General features: G+C 47.9%; 5 protein-coding genes and 1 non-coding gene across 6 annotated transcripts; 2 read left to right on the plus strand and 4 right to left on the minus strand.

Moving 5' to 3' along the window:
* Positions 1 to 960: 960 nt before the first annotated feature.
* BKA55DRAFT_693601 (polyketide synthase) lies at positions 961 to 8,858 on the minus strand (the record flags this gene model as incomplete). Its single annotated transcript, XM_046199937.1, has 10 exons — positions 961 to 1,878; positions 1,924 to 2,392; positions 2,445 to 6,044; positions 6,164 to 6,278; positions 6,327 to 6,776; positions 6,826 to 7,267; positions 7,319 to 7,431; positions 7,482 to 7,698; positions 7,750 to 8,170; positions 8,221 to 8,858. 10 exons carry the CDS (start codon positions 8,856 to 8,858, stop codon positions 961 to 963), a joined length of 7,383 nt encoding a protein of 2,460 aa, XP_046045851.1.
* Positions 8,859 to 9,814: 956 nt separating this feature from the next.
* BKA55DRAFT_693602 (S-adenosyl-L-methionine-dependent methyltransferase) lies at positions 9,815 to 10,582 on the minus strand (the record flags this gene model as incomplete). The annotated part of the gene is made up of 1 exon (XM_046199938.1): positions 9,815 to 10,582. One exon carries the CDS (start codon positions 10,580 to 10,582, stop codon positions 9,815 to 9,817), a length of 768 nt encoding a protein of 255 aa, XP_046045852.1.
* Positions 10,583 to 12,387: 1,805 nt separating this feature from the next.
* Positions 12,388 to 13,789, plus strand: BKA55DRAFT_706521 (pectin lyase fold/virulence factor; the record flags this gene model as incomplete). The annotated part of the gene is made up of 2 exons (XM_046200694.1): positions 12,388 to 13,107; positions 13,157 to 13,789. 2 exons carry the CDS (start codon positions 12,388 to 12,390, stop codon positions 13,568 to 13,570), a joined length of 1,134 nt encoding a protein of 377 aa, XP_046045853.1. The 3' UTR covers positions 13,571 to 13,789.
* BKA55DRAFT_621139 (fungal-specific transcription factor domain-containing protein) lies at positions 13,501 to 16,159 on the minus strand. Its single transcript, XM_046196772.1, has 2 exons — positions 15,948 to 16,159; positions 13,501 to 15,900 (listed from the first exon to the last, which is right to left on the minus strand). The coding sequence occupies exons 1-2, from the start codon at positions 16,038 to 16,040 to the stop codon at positions 13,906 to 13,908; spliced, it is 2,088 nt and encodes a 695-aa protein (XP_046045854.1). The 5' UTR covers positions 16,041 to 16,159; the 3' UTR covers positions 13,501 to 13,905.
* A 482-nt stretch (positions 16,160 to 16,641) lies between these two features.
* BKA55DRAFT_576950 (amino acid/polyamine transporter I) lies at positions 16,642 to 18,793 on the minus strand. The gene is made up of 9 exons (XM_046193541.1): positions 18,546 to 18,793; positions 18,291 to 18,495; positions 18,174 to 18,243; positions 17,972 to 18,127; positions 17,663 to 17,924; positions 17,075 to 17,615; positions 16,983 to 17,028; positions 16,844 to 16,929; positions 16,642 to 16,794 (listed from the first exon to the last, which is right to left on the minus strand). Exons 1-9 carry the CDS (start codon positions 18,638 to 18,640, stop codon positions 16,699 to 16,701), a joined length of 1,557 nt encoding a protein of 518 aa, XP_046045855.1. The 5' UTR covers positions 18,641 to 18,793; the 3' UTR covers positions 16,642 to 16,698.
* A 2,145-nt stretch (positions 18,794 to 20,938) lies between these two features.
* BKA55DRAFT_t223 lies at positions 20,939 to 21,029 on the plus strand. The gene has a single exon. It is a non-coding gene; the product is annotated as a tRNA-Pro (tRNA).
* The last annotated feature ends 437 nt before the right edge of the window (positions 21,030 to 21,466 follow it).

Here is a 21,466-nt window from a genome sequence, read left to right on the forward strand (position 1 = left end):
CCTGAATAATGCGTTGCAGAAGTTATCCAGGTGCACATTCTATTTGCTTGATCAGTGAGCCCTTTCTGTCTCTTTCTTTTGGAGTTACCTACTAGGTCAAACAATATTGTAGCCTCTCTGGTATATCAGGTTGAGTTCGCAACTCGACCTGATATCAGGCTTACTTTGTTGTTATGGTATGTATAAGTTCGTTCTACTGAGCTAGAATGTGTCGGCTTATTGGATGAAACATTGGCTTGCAGTGATGTAAACGAGACTTGAGAAGCAAAAGAAGCCATTATATCAGTCATTGAGGACAGTGATGAGAGCTCGGTCACTTGACCCTTCATTGTTGCCTGAAGGTTGCATTATTGGTGGCCGTAATTCAGTTGGTCTAGATATCACCCGCTTCAGGTTTAAGTGATTGGATCAATACCACCGTCATGCATAAGAAACCTGGCACCAGCATGAAAAGGGTTTGTCGCAATTAGGCAACCTTCCAACGCTGGGTTTAGCAAGCATGAAATTATTCAAGTATCCTGTTACGGTCTTTCTCAACCAAGATACTGTGGTTATTTACAATAGGAAATTTAGCCAGTATACTTCACCTATGAACGAAGGCGCTGAGAGGTTCTTCTTGACAATCCCTCAATTCGAGATGGATGCAGATTTGGGGATGCTACAGGCGACTGGACCGTTATTAATTATCAGAGCACCTTTTCATCAGCTAGCATGCTGCATTGCTAATGATTCATCATTTAGGGATAAGTTAGTACTGCCTCTCACACCTGATCGCTGACTTATCCAACATCCCTCAGGCTGGGCAGCAGTTGGTTCTTCTTGAAGGAATGGAGTCAATGGCCAAGATTCCAGAAGAGGTCAAGAATAAGGTTCACGCAGATTTCGTACCAGATCTTCATTATGGTTCATTAGATCAGCAAAAATGAATCCTAAAAGCCACTAATACCCATAAAAACTTCATCACATGTCCCGTCGACTAAGCTTCTCCCCCAATCTGGTCGCTACAATCCGCCCAACCTCCTTCAGCGACGCTGCCCCGATCATCTCCAACACACTAACTTGCAATCCAAACACTTGACCAAACCATCGCCGCAACTCAATCGCAGTAAGTGAATCGAGTCCCATCTCAGATAATCTGAGATTAGGATCAACAGGTGCATCTGGACGAAGAAGAAAATCGTTGACCTTTGTACCAATCTCGATAGATAGAAAGTCAATCGACTCTTCTTCTGCTAGTGTTTCAATGGCATCTCCTTCACTGACGGTCTGCAGAAAGATCTTGAGTTGACTGCTTTCACCTCGCGTGTCGGATTTATCTCCAGTTGGAAGGTTGTGATATGCACCCATTCGACGATCACGACGCCAATTGGTAGGATTTTTGGGATCGTCGAGGTGAAGATGAGATCTCATACCCATAGCAATATGGCCATTATTCTTCCACGGCGACCACTCATTCGACGAGAGGTTCCCGAAACTACCGCTAGAGCTGTCCTTCCTTGGAGCAGAATTGAACAGAGAAGCCTCTACACTTTCAAGAAACTCCTTTTCTCTCACAGTGTGTAGACCCTGAAGTTTAATGCTGCGAAGCGCTGATGGATTCTCTGCCAAGTATCCGACGTCTTCAATACCACATATTGAGAGTACCGATGCGGGAAGGCCAAGAGAGTGTCTGTACTGGCAGAATGATTCGATGAACATGCATCCGGCTTTGTAGTTGCCCTGACCAGGCTGATCGGCAAATGTGACTGCGGAACTTGCTAGCCAGAAGTGATCCAGGGGCTGGTCATGAAGTGCTTGATGGAGATTCCAAGTTCCATTGACCTTGGGCTCGTTGGCATCCTTCCAATCCGCCCACTTCATTTCCAGCAGGGGAGAGTCCTATAAAAGTCAGTCTATGGTCATAGCCCTTGAAAATTGACTTACTCTTTGTACCATAGCAAGGTGAAAGACACCTTTGATGGGATAGGGGGCCTTGCTGATGGCATTTTCTACATCCTCCAGACTGTTAACGCTTCCCTTGACGACAGAGACACTGCATCCCATGGCCTCAAGTTCTAAAGAGAACTTGTCGTCCGCCATACCGCTTCTTGAGAGAAACACAAGGTGTTTGGCCCCGCGCTCCACTAACCAGACCGCCAAAGCTCTACCGAGACCACCCAAGCCACCAACAAGGAAGTAAGATGCGAGAGGGTTGAACCGTATACCCTGAGTGGCGGTCTTAGCCTCGAGCTTCGATGAGTCTGTAGGCATGTCGAGAGCCACCTTCCCCATATGCTGACCATCTTGGAGGTAGCGAAATGCCTTCTTGGCGTCGCTGGCGGCAAAAGAGGTCACAGGTTTTATAGCTCTGAGCTTTCCCTGTCTGAAGAATTCGAGAGTTCTTTCCATTACACTGCCAATCTGTTAGTTTTGCAGTTGTGAGTTTTGTCAAGCCATGGGCTTACCCCTTTACTACGACAGGCTGCTCTCCTATCAGGTAGTGCATATCAATACCGCAATACGACCTATTGTCTAAGAAGCCACTCATATCAAGCTGACCACATGAAGCGAGGTCGCGCTTCGCAAGCTCAAGGAAAGTACCGGACTTGGCAACACACTTCCATGAAGCGTTGAGAAGCTCGCCGCTGAGAGAGTTCAAAACTAGGTCGACGCCTTTTCCGGCTGTTTGACGCATGACCCCATCCAGGAACGAAACATCGCGGGAGTGGAAGATGCGTTCCCGTGGGATACCGTATTCCTTGACCAGATATTCTCTCTTCTCCTTGTTTCCCACTGTGGCATATATCTCCCCTTCCATCATCTGTACGACCTGAATAGCTGCCAGACCAATGCCCCCACAGGCAGAATGGATCAACACGCTGGTTCCCTTGCGCATCTTCCCTACGTCAAGTAATGCATATATGACGGTGGAAAAACAACATTGAATGGTAGCAGCTTCTTCAAAGCTCATGTCATCGGGAATCTGGTGCATGTAGTGATGCTTGGCTGTGAAGTACGTAGAGAAGCCGCCATTGTAACATAGACTCATGACGCGATCTCCGATAGAAAAGCCCATCACTGCGCTTCCAAGGCGTCTGACTACGCCAGAGACTTCGACACCTGGTGAGACATGTGAAGTTTCGGAGGGGATTAGACCCATAGCTGAGACAATGTCGTGGAAGTTGAGACCAGCGCAGTGAACTTTGACCTCAATTTGGTCGTCCATGAGCGAGTCTGGTATCCTGGCGACGGACCAGTTCATTGTTTCGAGGGATCCAAGCTGCTCAACTCGCAAGGTCTTCATGACCTCGCCACGCTGAGCCTTGTCCAACGCTTCTTCAGCGATATGAATAGGTTGGTACCGACCAACACAGATCGCACCGTCATGCACAATATATTCCTTATCTGGCTCAAGAGTCTCACTGTCTTGATCTTGTATGACCTTCTCAAAGACATTCGTAACCAGAGTACTAAAATGATCCTCCTTGAGGTCAATCTCGAGCGTGTAGAAGTTCAGCCCTAGTTCTGATCGAAGAGTTCGAGCAACACCCAGTGTTTGAGCCGATCTTGGATTCAAACACCCAACCTGAGTCGGAGGCATGAGCCACAAAACGCTGTTTGAGCCAAGAGACCGTGTGAATTCTCGGAACTTCATGAACCATTCTTGTGAAATGTCCTCAAAGAAGGCGGCTTCCAAGTCAAGGCACGAGACGATATCCTGATCTTGAGGAGCTTCATCTTCTATTTTGCGCACTGCGATCTTCCAACCTCTAGATTCCAGTGCAGCCGAGACTTGGGTAGCTGGATAACTCTCAGGATACTGGGCTAATAGAGTAACAGAAGTAGGGTCAATGGCGAAAGAAGGTTCTTTGCCAGCCACTATGACAGCACAATGCCGATATGGCTCTTCATCATCATAGACAGCCACATCAACACCGCTGAACCCAGTCTTCTTCAACTCTTGGTCCCATCGTGATACAGGGACATAGGGCTGATCAGGTCGATCGTCCTGTTCTCCCAACCACCAGCCAGAAAAGTTGCCGAAAACATAGTTCGTCAAACGTGATAGACTGCACACTTCTGTCATGACAAGCATGCCGTCTGATTTGAGCAAGGCTCGAATATTGTTCAACGTCTCGTGCAGTGAAGGCGTAGCGTGCAAAACGTTGGCTGCCACGATAAGATCATAAGTTCCGCTTTGAAAGCCCTGTTCAAGAGGATTCTGGGAGACGTCTAACACTTTGAACTCCATGTTTGAAGCATTCGAAAAACGATCCTTGGCTGCAGGAAAGAAACCAGCGGAGATGTCCGTAAAAGTATAGACAGAGTAAGCCGGGAGCCCTTGTACCTGCGCTAGGCCTCGGAGAATAGTCTCTGTAGTGCCTCCTGTTCCAGCTCCGACCTCGAGAATTCTGAGGGTAGGGCGTGTATGTGAAAGAATGCAGAGAAACTTGTAGTAATCGAAAGTCATAACATTGTAAATATCTGCCAAGACGTTGTCCTTGAGAAGAGTCTCGATAGTTGCTGCTTTGCCAGTGAACAGGTTCTCGATATCATCAAAGAGACGTCGGAGTCCGATAGTCAGCGCCTTTTGCGGCATCTCCAGTAACTTACAGGTGATTTCTTCGATCTTGGAGAGCCTAAACTCCTGGGAAGTATCAAGGAATTGTTGAGGTTCACTGACAAGGTTGTAATCCCCATATGCGGCAACATCAAGCTGTTTGTTGAGCCAGTTTCGGAACTTGGTGAAGTGAGGTTGGCATGGCTCGAGAGATTTAATCTTCTCAACAGTTTCAATGATGCAAAGAAGAGTCAACTCCTCCTGTAGATGGCACTCCTCCCGGTTGATAGTTGGTGGAACAAAGAGTTTCGAGGGGTCCACAAAGTCAAAGTGCGGAAGCCAGTTGAGGCGTGAAGCAGCATGAACGTCGAGTTCGTCAAAGGGCATTTCCTCTCCCAGAGCCCTCAACTGTATACCTGAAGCGCGGAGGGCGACTTTCCCACCAGCATTGAGTTCAACGCACGGTTCTGTTTCATGTAGCTTCCATGCCTTGGCGTCCATCAGATCTGTGCCTCCGCTGACCTCAACGTCTTGAATAGCTGTTGGTACAGCAAGTTCGACGATGTTTCTAGCCAGACCCCTCGCTTGCGATACAAGAAGTAACTGAAGACCGGTGTCTATCGTCGCTGGATGTAGAGTGAATGGAGAGTGACTCTGCGCAGTCTTGTTGGCGATGCGACCGTGGACAAGGTCTTCCAAAGGAGAAACCGTAGCGTCTAACATGCCACGGAACTCAGGACCATAGATGAAACCCACCTGGGCAAGTTGATTGTATATGCGCGTGCAGTCAATCTGTCTAGGGAGCACCTCTGGGACCCAATTCGCAACTCTGACCTTCTCAGAGATGCTAACTTGCCCCGTACAATGCTTAGCCCAGCCTGAGCCATCGTATGAGGAAATAGTAAATGCATACCATGAAGAGTCTTCAAGATCGTTAAGCGGATGAACGCGTAGGCTAGTTGAGACTTCAACCGAATCGGAAATCAGCAGAGCTCGATGAGCAATAACATGTCGCAGTCGATATGCCGCACCTAGATGAGAGTGAGTAACCTGTCTGATGGCTTCACCAGCAATCGCGATGTACCCAGCGAATGGAAAAACCACGTCTTGATTCAGCTTATGATCCATAAGCCAGGGAACATCTTCTATACTGAGAAGATTTCGCCATTGAGGTTCTAGGTCTGATCCTTCAAAGTTGCGCGAACCAAGAAGGCAGTGCTGGGGGTACTCTCGGGACCTCCAAGCTTTTGATATACGACTCTCAGACCAATATGTTGCGCTGTGGTCCCAAGGGTAGGTAGGTAAGCCTGGTATGGCTTTTGAGTTCGGGAATAGTGGTGCCAGGTCGAGAGGGATGCCGTGTTGGTAGAGCTTTCCCACTGCGCTGAGAAAGATAGCCGAGGAATCTTCATCGCGAGATTGGAAGAGATGTAGTAGAATGGTTGTGATGAAGCTGAACAGATCTGCCTCAGAGGACCGGCCAAGGCAGAATGAGGTCCAATTTCTAGGAAGACACAGGTTTGCTTAGCTGTAAGCAAATTTGACACGGCCGTTGAGAATTTGACTGGCGATATAAGGTTCTGGGTCCAATAGGACGGATCACGAAGAGATGTATCTACCAACTCAGTGGTGACAGAGGAGAACATATCAATCTTAGTGGAGGAGATAGTCCCAGCGTGCTTCGGGAGTTCAGACTCAAGAAGACCTTGGTACTCGGCACTCAAAGGCAACATGTGTTCTAAAAGATCGTCAATAGAGATAATATCCATATCATGGGAAGACTTACGTGAGTGATAAGCCATGTCGACCTTGAGAAGACGAGCAAACATGTCAGAATCAGCCTTTTTGATGGCTTCAACAACTTGAGCTATCCGATCTGCATCTCCAGAAATGGTAGTGCTTTCCGGGCTGTTTTCACAGGCCACAACAACACCGTCAGTTAGATACTCGGAAATACCTTGTGCTCCCATTCCGACAGCCGCCATGCCCCCGTGACGGGTCTGCTTTGTTGTCACATAGCCGCGATAATAGGCGATGACGATGGCTTCTTCCATGGAGATGTAACCAGCTGCGTAAGTACCAGCTATTTCTCCACTGGAATGGCCAACAATAGCAGTTGGAGAAAGCCCCAGGCGGGAGAACTTGTTGACTAGCGCTAACTGGATTGCTGTGCAGAGAGGCTGTGATAGTTCAGCTCGGTTTATTTGAGAAGTCTCCGCAGGCTTTAGAAGCTCATCTTATGTTCTGTTAGTAGATCATCGGTGATATTCAGTTTGGGCTTATACCTATGAGGTTCCAGCTCGGCGGGAACTCAAGTCTCTGGAGGACTGAGTTCATGGCATTCAAGTCACAGCGAAAAGCGTCATCACCTTCGATGAGTTCTTTCGTCATTCCAGGCCACTGTGCACCTTGTCCGCTGAAGACAAAGACGAGCGACGGGGGACTAGAAGGGATTCTTAATAGACTTGAGACTTCGATTGACTTCTCACGCTGAGAAACAATGAACGCCCTATGAGGTAGATGCCTACGGTGCGTTGCAAGGGTATAACCAAGATCAGCGATGCAATCGGGATTTCTAGCTGTTCTTTCCTGATGGTTGCGAATCTGCCTTTGGAGGGATGTTTCCGTATTGGCTGACAATAGGAGCAAGGAAGGCGATTCCGAATTTCGTTGGCCGACTGAGGTTGAAGCCTCATTTTGTCTTGAAGAATATGACTCGAGAATAACCTGGGAGCGGCTGAGCATACGATATCACTCAGAATGGTTAGTTGGACTTACATGGGCATTGCTTCCCCCAATCCCAAAAGAGTTGATGCTGACTCTTTTCTGTCGATCTGATGGAAATGGCGTTGGCTCGAGTGGAACATTCAGGTTGTACTTGGAGAAAGGGACTTGACCATGAGTTAGACAAATATGAGCCACCAGAACAAAGAAGACTTACTATTCGGATTGGGGTTCTTGAGCTTGATGTTGGGTGGAATCATCTGATGCTCTATAGCGAGAACACACTTGATGACAGACGACAGCCCGGCGGAACCCTCTGAATGGCCGAGATTCGGTTTGACTGAAGTGATGAAAACTTCCTTCTCTCCCCCAAAGACTTTTCCGACTGCCGTAGCCTCTATAGGATCACCCGTTGGTGTCCCAGTACCATGGCACTGTTCTTCATTAGTATACTGACTCCAACCCCACTCGTTGTGAAAGCTTACCTCGACAAATGCGGTATCCTTCGGATCCAACCCAGCGTCTCTATACGCCTCTCGCATCAAAGCTTCATGAGCAGCTCCATTCGGAGTCACGAGACTAACACACTTACCATCACAGTTCACAGCTGTACCTTTAACAATAGCTCTTATCGGATTGCCATCACGGATAGCATCGGACAAGGGCTTGATGTAGATAGCTGTTATGGCTTCGGCACGAGCATAGCCATCAGCAGCGGCATCAAAGGTCTTGCAAGATGCATCAGGGGCCAATACCTCACCAGATGACATTGTTGCTGTAAGTGCTGGTGTCATGATCATGTTGGCGCCTCCGACAATGGCGCTTGAAGCATCTCCTTTCTGGATGGCGCGACAAGCTTCGTGGAGTGCTACTGCTGAGCTTGAGCAGCCTGTTTTAATAACCATACTACCAAGGACGTTAGTGTGCTGTTCGAAGCATGAGAGATGAAGGCATACCTGGGTCCTTGAAAGTCATATTCGTACGAAATACGATTGGCCATCATGAGATCTGCACCTCCAGTTGTAGCGTATAGTCCTCCTCGGAGGGGCTCCTTGGTGTTCATGATCAACCAATCGTCTCCGAAAGTACCGACGTAGCAGCCGATTTGCTTTCCACGGTAATTGATTTCTCCTGCATCCTCGAGACATTCATGGGTTACTTCAAGGAGCAGACGTTGCTGCGGATCAACCCTTTCAAGTTCATTTTTAGTCAGCGAGAAGAACGACGTGTCAAGGAATGAAAGATCGTCTTCGATAAAATAGCCATGTTTGGTTTTGATAGAGTCTTTTCCTCTAAGACTATCGTTAAACCCATCGATGTTGAAGCGGCTGCTAGGAATAGGACGTCTGACATCGAGGCCATGGTACAAGAGGTCCCAGTACGCTTCGCAGTTGCTTATTCCTCCGGGAAGACGCAATGCAATACCGCAAATGGCAATTTGGAGCGCCTCTGGAGCATCAGCGACGGCGTCCTGCTGACCATTGTGGGGATGCTGTTTGTTGATGTTGGCGTTATCGCGCTGAGGCGATCCGCCCCTGTCGACGACATTTGCGTTTGCATTCACACCACTGCAAGATGGATCATTCATAGTCATTGCTGGAAGTTATTGGGAAATCAACAAAGAGAAAATCGAAGAAATGTGCACAGATTTCCAGATTTCAGTGCACAACACCGCCATCAAGCCCCCATCTGGACCTTGGCATAAATATCAAGATCTTCACTCAGATAGACCCATCAAGTTCATCTGGCAGAGATTTCTCCATATGTCGTGCATCATCATCTGCATATCTATCTCATATATCTCGCTTACTGGCCTATAGAGTACTGTATATCGGAAACTTCTTGCAGATCTTCTTGCGCCATTGTCTGTCTACTAGCTTTGACTTGTTATACAGATCTGCAGCACCGGACGGCCAAGCCTGCTTAAGTTAGCACTGATGCAGTGAGACCGTGTCTAGTTCGTTGTCATTCCGAGGTGGAAGATTGTATGGCCCGTGCCGATGTCACTGCAATGGAGTACAGGTTATGCAAGTGAGCAGCCACTTGGATATACGGTTACAACTAGGCTAATAAAATGCCTTGATCTAGGGTACTTCTCCCGAGCATGGTTAAACAACATGAAATCGGGCCCTAGATCTGGGTTCTTGAGCATATGAGGCTTTTCTTTCGGGAACCAGAGGGCATCGTGTCGCTCTGTTAGTGGGCTCGAGATGCGGAGATGTTTCCTCAACTGTAGGTAGCACATAAGACTCGTGTAACATGTCACCGTGGAACGTCCGTATCTCATGGACAATTATTTGGCAATATGGGCTTGAAAGCCAGTGTGTCTGCGCATTAGGTTTTCGTGCCGTGTATGAATGCGTCAAGGCACAGCAGCCACACCGCCGGAGACATTGTCCTCGTTTCTGAACGAGAGCTGATGTTGCAGCAAGTCGAGAGCGTACAACTAATTCTTTTGGCATGTGATTATGCAGAACAAGAAAGACAATTTCATAACGTACTCAATGTCGGACACTAGGACAGCTGCCCCAAATTGGTAGAACCCATCACTCACTGGCCTCTACTAGCATTTTGATCCCCGCGACGCGGCTTCGAGGCCCTAAACACAAACATCATGGCCACAACACTCGTCTCAACCTCCTCAAACCCAGCCTTCAGAGCCTCCACCAAAACATTCGGATCATCCTGCCAATTGTCAAAAATACCTCTCTTATTGTAAAACCCAAGCATGAAAGCAGCTGCTCTTCCGAGTGGTTTCTCACTCTTCACCTTGTATCCGTTATCAGTTTTTTCCCATTGCTTTCCCAATACCGTGCACCCAACCAAAACACCGTCTTGCGTAAGAAGACTTTTGGCATTGGTGATGGCATTTGCTTTGCTAGCTGTTGGCTGCGGCATGTGATGCATGACGAGAAAAAGAGAAGCGGATGTGAATTTCTGGCCTTGGAGAGACTCGGGAAGCGGTTGTGCAGCGTCAGCGTGAACACAGTCAACGTGTACTTCGGGATACTTTGATAGAACACGCTGTCTCGCTGTTGCAAGAGAATGTTCACTCAAGTCGACCAACGTCAGATGCTGATCCTTTGGATCGCGACCAACATCCTTGATTGCTCTTCTTGGGAAGTACCCAGTTCCAACACCAATGTCGACATGTCTCTTTGAGAAGTTGTTAGAGAATAAGGGACGAAGATTGTTTTGTGCAGAGCAACGCCAGATGAAAGGAACAGAGATACGAAGGATCAGAATATCGTAGAATGGCAGCGTAAATGGCGTGCACCACGCTGCTGCTGTACTTGCCGTGTGCTGGAGGATTGTCATTGTAGCTAACGATGGGATGAGTCTGTAGGATGGGGTTATGTGTCTGTGAAGCGCGGTCTTGTCTGAAATACTTGGGCTGGTGAAATTTCATTTTCTGAGCAGAGATCGTATGTGTACAAGAGGCGGCTTCTGGAGAAGACTGGCCACGTACTTTTCTAGGCCGAGACATGAACACTGCAGATTTCAAGTCCTGTGTTCCCTGTTGTGGCTTGGACGGACGTCGCCGAGACGGTCTGGACAGTTCGGAATGTGAGCTCGTTACACGACGTGGCCCTAGAGACAGAGATCGGAATCGAGGAAGCAGTGTAACAATCTTCTTGATCACATGCATGGTTGTAAACATGTTGAGTGGAGAGAGACGAGTCTTCACAGCGGCAGGTTTCACAGAAAAACCCGATGGGTTGGACAAGAGAAGAAAGCGTACTGCACGTCTGGATAAGAGCAAAGCATCACGTCTTATCGTCGGGACCAACAGGATCCAATGGCTTTGACTTCTTTCGGTGTAGAGACATACTGCATCTAGCTTTTGGGCATGAATGCATTGGCGGATTTCCGGCTAAAGGGATTGACTCCGGACACCAGGCAAATATAGAATGTAAAACGTTTGACCTCTTCTTCCCTTTATCACCGCCCTTATCGGGTAGCAAGCCGGGTAGTCAAGGTCTAGTCATTTAGCTTACCGCCAGCTTCACTTTAATCAGATCCTGGGAGAGCCCACATCCCGGACTTCGTAATGTGTATCCACTACGCTGATCATAATTACCATCCGATAGATTAGATGGCAGCATCATCTTTTTTGCACCAATGTTTTTGAGGCTTAAGAAAAGTTATATCCGGGTTAATTCCTAAGCCGATCTCCTATTGCTGTTCATCCATACCCGTATTAATTTCGGTGTTGATTCTGGTATCCAGAGGAATCGCATCAACGTCAATTGCCTGGAGAATCCTCGCAAAGAGTAGTAGTCTTCAGTGACAAGCTGCTCAGCCTGTGTATCCTTGGCGCACGACTCATTGAAGTCACTGATATAAAATATCGAGAGTCGTGGGCTGATTGCCTCTTCTTATGTGAAACCGATAGCCTTCGTTGAACCAGGTTTCATCGTCTTTCACCTCCGGGATAAGCATAACATTAACCCGTGCTGCGTAAACAAGTGGCCGTGCTGATGGCCGGTTACAGGCCCATTGCTCGCGGCTCCACGTCGATCGACCCTTGATCCTTACTGCTAAATTGACGGGACTGCGAAGTTTAATAGAAGGTTATGAATTGAAATGACATGAGGCTCAAGTCAAGGCTTTTCGTAAGCTCTAGCTCAGCACTCTCAGCTATTTTTACGACTCGATCTTTGCCACTTCTTGCAAGACTTGGCGTCAAGCTAAAGAAGCTTGATCCCTCCGTTTCAACTCAAATCATTGAAACAAGCTCCCCACAAAACCACTAACCCTTTAATCCCAAGCTCAACCATGTCATCAAGTTTCACATCCCAAAATATTGCCGACGTTCCACGGAATAAGCAGCGATGATTAAAATCCGCCAATAATGATCTGTAACTACTCTTGGCGTGGTCGGGGTTGTCAGCAACTGGGTCGCGATATGGCCTCTGAAGTTTCAAGTTAACAAAACAGGACCATAATTCTGGAAGAATTCTAGGAGGAGATATTCTTCGCCGCTTACGGTAAAGGCTGCGAAAGAAAGGTTGGTCGAGATAAATATGTCAATGACCCTCCACTAACTGTGCCTCTCTATTCCATTTTCTGCTATTCATTCGTTCGTTTCTTGTTTATTCCACCACATTCTTTTTTTCGTCATGAAGTCTCTCTCCCTTCTCTCTGTGGCCATGGCCGCGCTGGTCTCCAACGTTTCCGCCGCCGGCGTAACCGGCACCCCTGAGGGTTTCGCCTCCGAAGCAACAGGCGGCGGTAGTGCCGAGGGCGCATACCCCAAGTCAAACGATGAGCTGGTCTCTATGCTTGGCGACTCTACCACTCGCGTCATCTTCCTCGACCAGGAGTTCGACTTCACCGGTACCGAGGGAACTGCGTCTGAGCAGGGCTGTGCTCCTTGGGGTACGGGCTCGGGCTGTCAGCAGGCTATCAACAAGGATGATTGGTGTAACAACTATCAGGCTGATGCGCCAAAGGTCGATGTTACGTATGATAAGGCGGGTTTGAACCCGATTATCGTCAACTCGGATAAGTCGATTGTTGGTGTTGGTGCAAATGGTGTTATTAAGGGCAAGGGTCTTTATATCAAGGGGACCAAGAACATTATTATTCAGAACATCCATATTACTGAACTGAACCCTCAGTATGTTTGGGGAGGAGATGCTATTACCCTTGATGGAGCTGATCTTGTTTGGATCGATCACGTTACAACCTCCAACATTGGCCGACAGCACATCGTCCTTGGCACCAACGCCGATAACCGAGTGTCTATCACCAACAACCACATCAACGGCGAGAGCAAGTGGTCTGCTACTTGTGACGGACACCAGTACTGGTCCATGTACTTCACCGGTTCCAGCGACGTAAGTCTCCAACCATCGCAGCCTATCAACTCACACTAACACCTCCCAGATGATCACCATGAAGAACAACTACATCACCAAAACCTCTGGCCGCGCCCCCAAAGTCGCCGGAAACACCGTCCTCCACGCCGTCAACAACTACTGGTCCGACAACTCCGGCCACGCCTTCGAGACCAGCGACGAAGCCAAGATTCTCGCGGAGGGCAACCTCTTCCAGGACGTCAAGGCCGCTATCGAGGAGGGATCCACCGGCGCCATCTTCGCTAGCCCTGATGCTTCCGCCAACGCTGCTTGCTCCAGCGATGTTGGCCACGTTTGCGAGGTTAACCAGTACGATAACTCTGGTTCCCTCTCCGGCACTGATTCTAGCTTCTTCAGCTCTTTCGGTGGAAAGGGTGCTGAGGCTAAGCCTGTTTCTTCCGTCACTGGTCTTGCTGCTAGTGCTGGCTTTGGAACTATCTAGGTGGCTTGAAGAGGTATTGATGACCTCTGGAATCGCTGGGGATGTTACTTTCGATGTATATAATCTCGGACTTTCGGGCTTGTATCTAGCCGAAGGTATATAGAAACATGAGTTAATATAGAGACTTCAGTTTCAAGGCGTTTTCTCTCGCAAGTGACAAGATAATATCCGTTACCGGGACCATGGTGCCCAATCCAGTCTAGTCTTAGTCTATATGTAGCCCTACAAACTGGTCCTCATGTGAACCCAGGCGCAGAATTCGCCCCTTACCCGGTACGGAAACCATAACAAGGGTAAGTTTGACAGTCAATTTCGAGCTCTCATTCTGGGTATCACTATCCAAACAAAGATCGTAGATTATTCTCCTCCATAACATCAATCCAATGCACAGTCGCAGCCCCTTGTTTCTCCTTATCATACTCATTCCAAATCGTCTGCACCAGCGTCTTCGCCACAACAATCGGTCTCGGCGGCAATAGCGCTTCCAACGCATCAAGCCTCCCAACGATAAAACATCTCGCCTCAACAATCTTGAGACGTGACTCGCTGGCAGTGGATGTTGATAATCGCTCAATGTCTTCGTCTGCTTGGATGAGTTGTCCGATGTAATCTGATAAACCGCAATGTTCTGTGCTACCGAGATCGAAAGGCGTTGGTGTCGCGAGAGGGACTTGGCTTTCGGGGCTTGAGGTTGTATCGGAGGGTTCGAAGCGTAGACCGGTGCTGGCGGTGATGCAAAGGAGGGGTTGGGTCATTTTACTACCTGAGTCCGCAGGGAGTTGCTCGATTAACTTTGTCAGACGAAGACTTAGCGGTGTGATGCATTCTTCCCATGGGATATGTGCATCTGCTGGACCGGAGAGATTATCGGGTAATCTCAGCAGAACCAATTCAGGGAAGGTTTGGTAGATATGGATTAAACCAGCGAGACGATACGCCTCAGCGACGTTAACGAGATGGCGACATGGCGTTTTCTGATCTCCCGTCTCAGTATTTGCAGGTGCAGATTCGAAATCAAGACCCAAAAGTTTCTCTTCCAACGTTTTGGCCTCTTCGATCATATTCAGTGCAGTCGCGTGATCGCGCGTCGCAAAAGGTCCGGGATGCTTAACATGATATCGATAATTTCGACAGAGCCTCAAAGTCTGCGTCAGAAGTCGCGATACTGTGTTCGAAACACCGGTCCAGGGATGCGGCATGTCATCGACGACTGGTTCGGTGGGCATGGCTGTTGGATATTCGTCTGCGCTGATATCCTCGACTTCTTCGGCTTCGTATGTGATGTATGGATTTGTATCTGACACAACAGAGAGCAACAACTCACAATATGTCCAGCTCTTGTTGAAAATGTTCAGAAGCTTTCTCTCTTCTTCCGAGAGGCGCCGCTTCTGTTTGTTTATCCGATGAAGAAGAGCCTTTGCCTCTCTGAGAAATGGTATACCCAGCTGTGTCGCGTTCAACCAACAAATACTCGTCCCTATACAAAACAACCCGTAGATAAGACCCATAGGCACGGTGTCGAGATTCGGTGACGATTTGACAACGCGTAGTTCCGCCTCGATAACATCAGTAGCATTTTTCATCATAGCGATAGAAGTCTTCTTCATATGCGGCATCTTGGATGAGAGATATGCCGATGACATGCTCTGCAAACTGGTCGATACAGCTTCCGAAGTTGACCATAAAGTTGTTGCTAGCATGCGATTCGAATTTGTCGGTGAGTCATACTGCGACCAGAGCGAGCAAATATCGCGAAACCAGTATTCGACGAGTTGAGTTGAGAGATCTGTTATTGGAGGGGGTACGAAGAGCGTTGAGAAGTTCTGCTGAACGGGGAACAGAGCGAGGTCGGTGCTTGTATCAGAAAAGTCCTGAAATGTCGGTGCCGTTAGATCCAGCGCGTCAGGCGTCCATTCAAACTCTGGCAATGGAAGGCCTTCAACAGGAAGATCGAGCGGAAACTGAGATATAAAGTCATCTGTTGGACTTGTTTGCGATTCCAAAAGCTGAACATCTTGCTGGTCTTCCAAAGGCTGTGTATTCAGCATAAATTCACCAAAAACTCCCTGATTCGCGTCGTTGGAGCTGTATACTGAACCAGCGGTGGTGAATGACGCCGTAGATGCAGTGTCGAGTTGTCGTTTTGGCGGTCTACCGCGACGCTTTTTGGTTCCGCAGGTTTGCTTTGGCGATGTTCGGAATTTATGCTCAGTGAGTTCAGCTGGTTTTTCATGTTTGGTAGACCACCTCAAACCGCGCTGATAACCTCCACACTGAACACCTCGCGATACACAAACCTGGCATTCTGGTTTTGCTTCATCACATTTCAGCTATTCCTTATCAGTCACGGTCCTCAGTATCGCGGGGATTGACTTACGTGTTTGGTCCTGCACGTCAAGCATCCGGATCTCGATCTAACGGGCAGCTTCCGTTTCCCAATGGACCTAGCACTTGATTCCGCCTCCTCCATGCTGAGTTTATGTAAGCTTAAACAGAATGTGAGCAAGTTTATGGGGCTGAGTGAGTTGAGAAAACGTGCTCAGGCGATTGATAAAGTCAAGGATAAGAATTGAAGTGAAATGAACTGGGCTTCCCCGCAGAAGTTAGAGGGCGCGGGTGATCAGATTGGTTTTAGCGGGAGCCGCGGAATTGGTAAGCTAGGCTGTGATTTGTTGGAGACGGATTTGCAACTCCGCAAGGCCGAGAGGTTTAGCGGGAGTTGTGTGCATTACAGACAATGAATGGCTCGGTAGTTGATCAGTGAGACTACGGTATGATATCTTCAGTTATCACAGTCATTTTGAGTAACGGTTGCGATGTCCTTCGCTCCGATACTCTTCCGAGGAGGAGAAAGTGATGGATAACAATTTGTTACTGGACTTGTTAGTCAGTGGCGATAAGCAAATGGAGCAGTGAGGCGGAGGGATCCGCTAAGAGACCTGGAATTTGGGGAGCCAATGAAAGATACTGCGCTTCCGCTAACCCAACTCAACAGATCAGTCACCAACTCGGCACAAGATGCATATGTTGCCGATCAAGACTGGAGAACAGCTGGGTGTCTTAACATTAAATGGGCATTGAATTCATTATATGCAAGCTATATAAAAATTAAGGTATCGTACAAAACATCACTCCGTCGGACTCTCGACCTTCTTTTCTTCCATCGCCAACTCATCCGTGGCTTCGGCAAGTTCCGGCCTTTCTCCAAGAATGACATCGAGCTCCTGTCACAGTCATCAGCAATATGCTCAAGGAGGATAACATGAAACTTACCGGGCCCTGAAATGTCTTCTTTCCGTATAGAATCCAGTATCCCGTCAGGAAGATGGCAAAGATGCCAATGACGGCCGAGACGTAGTCTGAGTCTGTTATCAGCGTGTACTCGACAGAGAAGAAGAGGGGGGATACATACTCATCAAGCTGGCATCGACTGGTAGTACAGGCGGGAAGCAGAAGAACTAGACGACCGTTAGCTTTGCAATGTTGGCGGAGAGTCTGACTTACGATCGATGTGATGAAGACGTAAAGAACAGCAACGTAGTTGATGATCAACCCCCGAACCTTTCCAAATCTCCAAGGCGTATCTGCACTCTGAAACTGCGTCAAAGTGTCCCTCCCGCGGATAATAAGTGTCGCAACCGGAATAGCATACGACATATTCAACAAGATTGTACACGATGAAATGAACGCATTGAACGCAACCGTCGGTCCCAAGTATAACAGTCCAAAGATCGCATTAAATACCCAAGTCAAAACAATAGTCCTGATAGGTACTTCCCATCTGGGATGGATATGGCTAAAGTACTCGTGGTACAGAGTTCCTTTATCACGAGCCATGGCGTATAAGAGTCGAGAGGCGCTGGTGATGGAGCCGTTGGTTCCGTGGATGAAGCAAATTGCTAGCATGAGGGTGAGGAATGTGGTGCCGGCGCGGCTGCCGGTTGCTTGGAGGATTAGCTCGACGATGGGCATGCCTGTTGATGTTGCGACGATGCCAGAGAGGTCGGTGAGGCAGAAAAGCATGACGAGAATGAAGATTGTACCACTGTCCCTTGATTAGCTCATATATCTCCGAGAAAGCGCTTGACTTACGTTGTTCCTCCGACACCAACAGCATATACCATCGCCAACGGAGCGTCCCGAGAAGGTGTTGGCATCTCCTCCGTCATATGCAGCACAGCATCGTATCCAATGAGTGACAGCGCTGACTGCAGAAGACCCAAGATCCACGCAATTCCGTCATCCCAGCCTGTTTCGTTCGCATAGGTCGCAAAGACGAATTCGGGGTCGGTTTTGTCGGATGTCGAGAGGAGGACGACGCTGGCAACGAAAACACTAAGAATGGACCAATACACTGCAAAGTTAGCTGGAGCTTGCGGGCAGGGAATTTGAATAGCTTACGAGCGAGATTGTTCCAGGCACCCAGGATTCGGTTACCGAAGGTCATGGAGAGAGTGCCAAAGGTGAGGACTGCCATGAATATGAGGTAGGTCTTCCACGCTGCCACGACGTAGTTTCCGTTAGACGCTACTACACAGGCTGCCGAGATGAATTGTGCTGCAAATGTCAATTTTAGTCCTTTCAATCTCGCAGAAGCACAAACCTGCGAAGAAACCCTCGGTTGTCACGAGAGTTAGCCACCCAAAGATATTGATGTAGCCAACTGCAAAACTCTGCTATCGTCAATACTCTCCCAACAATCACATACCAAAGAACTCACCATGACCTTCCTCCACTTCTCAGAAGTCAATGCCCACTGGAAATGATACTGCCCACCAGCAGTCGGCCAAATCGCCGCCAACTCACCCAAACTGGCCGCCAGCGCAAAATTACACAAGACACAAAAGATGAAACCATACAAGAACGCAACAGATCCACCAGAAGGAAGAACAATAGATAGACTTCCCGCTAGACAGATCCAAGTACTATACTTCACATCAGAAAATGGTTTGGAGAGAGATTGGGAAAAACACACTTGAGAATGGCAAAGGTCATGGCTACCATGGTGATCTTTGATAGGCGAGGCCGAAGGTGGCCCTCGCCTTGGGAATTATGTGTATGGTTTGTCATTGTGATGTTTTTGATAAAGCTATTCACTAAAACATGGCAATTCTGGAGGATGAAGAGCGAGGTGCTCGACTTGTATATGCTGAGAGTCTCAGCTAGTCGGGAACCCAAGGTTGCGGGGAAACGCCCCCTTCACATTAACAAGCAAACGGTTAAACACACGATGCAGTGCTAGGTCCTTTTTATCGGTTGTAGTATGACGCCGATCCAACGCTTGATAGGTAGTTTTCCGAGAAACCACAGGCGCATCATCGATATCGCCCCTGTTTTCGACCAGTGTCAACTCAAAACGTAATACCCCAGATTCTTTGCGCCCGCAAGCAGTGTTCCAGACCGGCATTATGCCACTCCGATCTCGAATCTTAGTATAAACTATGAGAACTCCACAAAATTTGGTGGTGAAGAAGAAATATCAGACTAAAATTACCGTTTTGAGGTTAGTTTTTTTCTGAAGGTGAGGTCGAGCCCCCGCAGTACAGAGTTCCAGCCGCGTGTGAGTATTGGAAGTTCTGATACTGTGATTCGTGCGATTTGCCACAAGGGAGTGATTGGGGGCTTGTTTTGTCGGAGCGATGCTGCGGAGATGGGTAACCGTGGATATCTGAAATGGGTAATTTCTGCCATGATCTACTGTCCAGGTGATGATGGACCTGGTAATAATTGTCAAGATAAGGTAGATTTGATAGCGAAGGATCGCTATCCGGCTTGGTATTTGGTTTAAGTCCTTGGCTGGATTGTAACAGTGATGATGGATGATAAAATCCGGGGTAATGTGGATCTCGGTGTTTGTTATGATACCGGCCCATAGACAAATGCTTGCATATTTGATATCTCCAGATCAAGGTTCATATCCTCCATAGTTTGCTTATCTTATTATTTAGTTACAACAAATACTGTGTGCTATAGTCTACCCCTTTTATCTCACTGCTTGCAAACGATAATGACTAGTAAACGTTACACAAAGATCAACCACCATAGAGTTGACAGCTACAAACGTCTGGGTCAATATGCTTAAACGCTTAGTGGTATGCGTATGTCACATGTTTCAAGAATGGGGGTCGTTTCTGTCACTCACCAGGTCTTCATATCCACTCCCGACATCTTACCCGGGAGCTCTATCCGTGCAACTCGTACGCTAGTTGAAGGTCGGTTAGCAAGGTAAGCTGCTCTTCGGTGGCTTTGTGTGAGATTGGAAAGACTGCTCGTTGGCTCACCAGGATCTTTCTGCCTTGCCAAAATGGCTTTATGGAAGTTGCTATTACCTTCAAGAGTCATTTTCAGACATAAGAAATACCCTGAGTGATATTATGGGTTTTTGACACAGTTGAGTTCCTTTCTTCTTCTTCTTTTTCCAATTCATCAGTCGATGGTACCTTGTTGCATGTATCACCATCGCGGTGTTAAGACCTTGGCCCCTCCGACATTTTAGACAGTGCACTGCTCGAATCTCTAGATTAAACGAGTTTTATACACTTCTTCACACTCCATGGACTCCTCAAATGCTATGCCCTGCGTACTCCAGACCCGCCTTCCTGCTGATGTTCGATGCCTATCCTTTTCGGCATTCCACTCCTCGATAAGTCCACTGCGCTCGAAAGCACAATTGTGTTCTAAAGGCCAGCACTAAGTAATATAGCTAAGGGCCATGCCACCATCACAGAGGGACCTGAGAGATGCTGGCGTCGGGTTGTGATCTGATGGCTTGGCCAGTCAAGCTCGGTGTCTGTTATTAGCGGTATTGTATGATACCAGCAAGATATCCAGGGTTACCAAGATATAAATGCAGTCGCTCTGTAATATCAGTAAGGCTGGTAAAGAATCGGCCACCTATATGAAGTTGCGACAATTTTCTCTCAATAACACCCTTACAGAGCACCGGTCCAGCAATTCGCTTTCTATGTCTCTCTACAATGTTTCCTTCAGACCATCATACCGTCGGGAAGCACTTCATACAAATTCCTGTCTTACTTACTTCCTTATGAAATGCATCGTTCGTCTCGCCATTAGCCACTCTAAGTAGACGCAGCCATGCTGATTCAATTAGTTCCTCAGTGATCGCGGGAGAAAGGTAATCATGGAATCTCGCCTGCTGCAACGGTGCTGCTGGACTCGACGCCCGTATAAGCCATTGCCGAGCGGAATCATTACAGCTCTCTTCCAAGTGACCATAAATCGCTGTCGTGCGAAGAATGAACTGCAACAACTATATGGATCAAGGCAGTCACTTCGCATCGGGTTCATAGGGCACAATCTTGGAGCTCGAGACCAGCGATTCCACAGAAAGTTCTTCGGAACTTGACCGGTCTGGTGGTCTAGTGGTATGATTCTCGCTTAGGGAAAACCCTATAGCATAGCTTGCGAGAGGTCCCGGGTTCAATCCCCGGCCAGACCCTTTCTTTTGCGCCGTGCACGTCCTCGCGATGTCTGCTTTTTGCTTTGGTGTTGTGGAGACGTGTCCTTTTTCTCCGCAGTGGTGGGGTTGGTGGAGCATCCCTGCTGGTATTTGTCTTACCCTGCACCTACTGGACCTTATTCATCTTGTAGATGTTTTCTTAACATTTAAATAAATATATTTATGTTATGACGTGACATGAAACGAACTTGCGTATTATTCTATTATTGCTAGAAGAGTTGTAAATTCGCTTTTACCGGTTTTGCTGAGCGGTTCATGGTGAAACGTCCTTTTCGCATTTCATTAAGATACTTCATGCTCACCAGATTTGGGTGCGGTTAGGAAACTGGAATGAGATCAGACGTTTATATGGAGCGTCACTTATTCAATTACGGTAGTTCCGAAGGTTGCATATGTAGATACTGGTTGATCATGTA

This window comes from Fusarium redolens (assembly GCF_020744475.1).
Source record: "Fusarium redolens strain MPI-CAGE-AT-0023 chromosome Unknown BKA55scaffold_14, whole genome shotgun sequence".
In the NCBI taxonomy this organism is placed as follows: Eukaryota; Fungi; Ascomycota; class Sordariomycetes; order Hypocreales; family Nectriaceae; genus Fusarium; species Fusarium redolens.

Coding starts and splice junctions, on each gene's coding strand:
- BKA55DRAFT_621139 (XM_046196772.1), bottom strand. CDS start 16,040: ATGGAGGAGGCGGAATCAAGTGCTAGGTCCATTGGGAAACGGAAGCTG. Junction 15,901..15,947: donor TGACGTGCAGGACCAAACAC/GTAAGTCAATCC, acceptor GATAAGGAATAG/CTGAAATGTGATGAAGCAAA.
- BKA55DRAFT_576950 (XM_046193541.1), bottom strand. CDS start 18,640: ATGACAAACCATACACATAATTCCCAAGGCGAGGGCCACCTTCGGCCT. Junction 17,616..17,662: donor GTTGGTGTCGGAGGAACAAC/GTAAGTCAAGCG, acceptor ATCAAGGGACAG/TGGTACAATCTTCATTCTCG. Junction 16,930..16,982: donor AGTCGATGCCAGCTTGATGA/GTATGTATCCCC, acceptor TAACAGACTCAG/ACTACGTCTCGGCCGTCATT.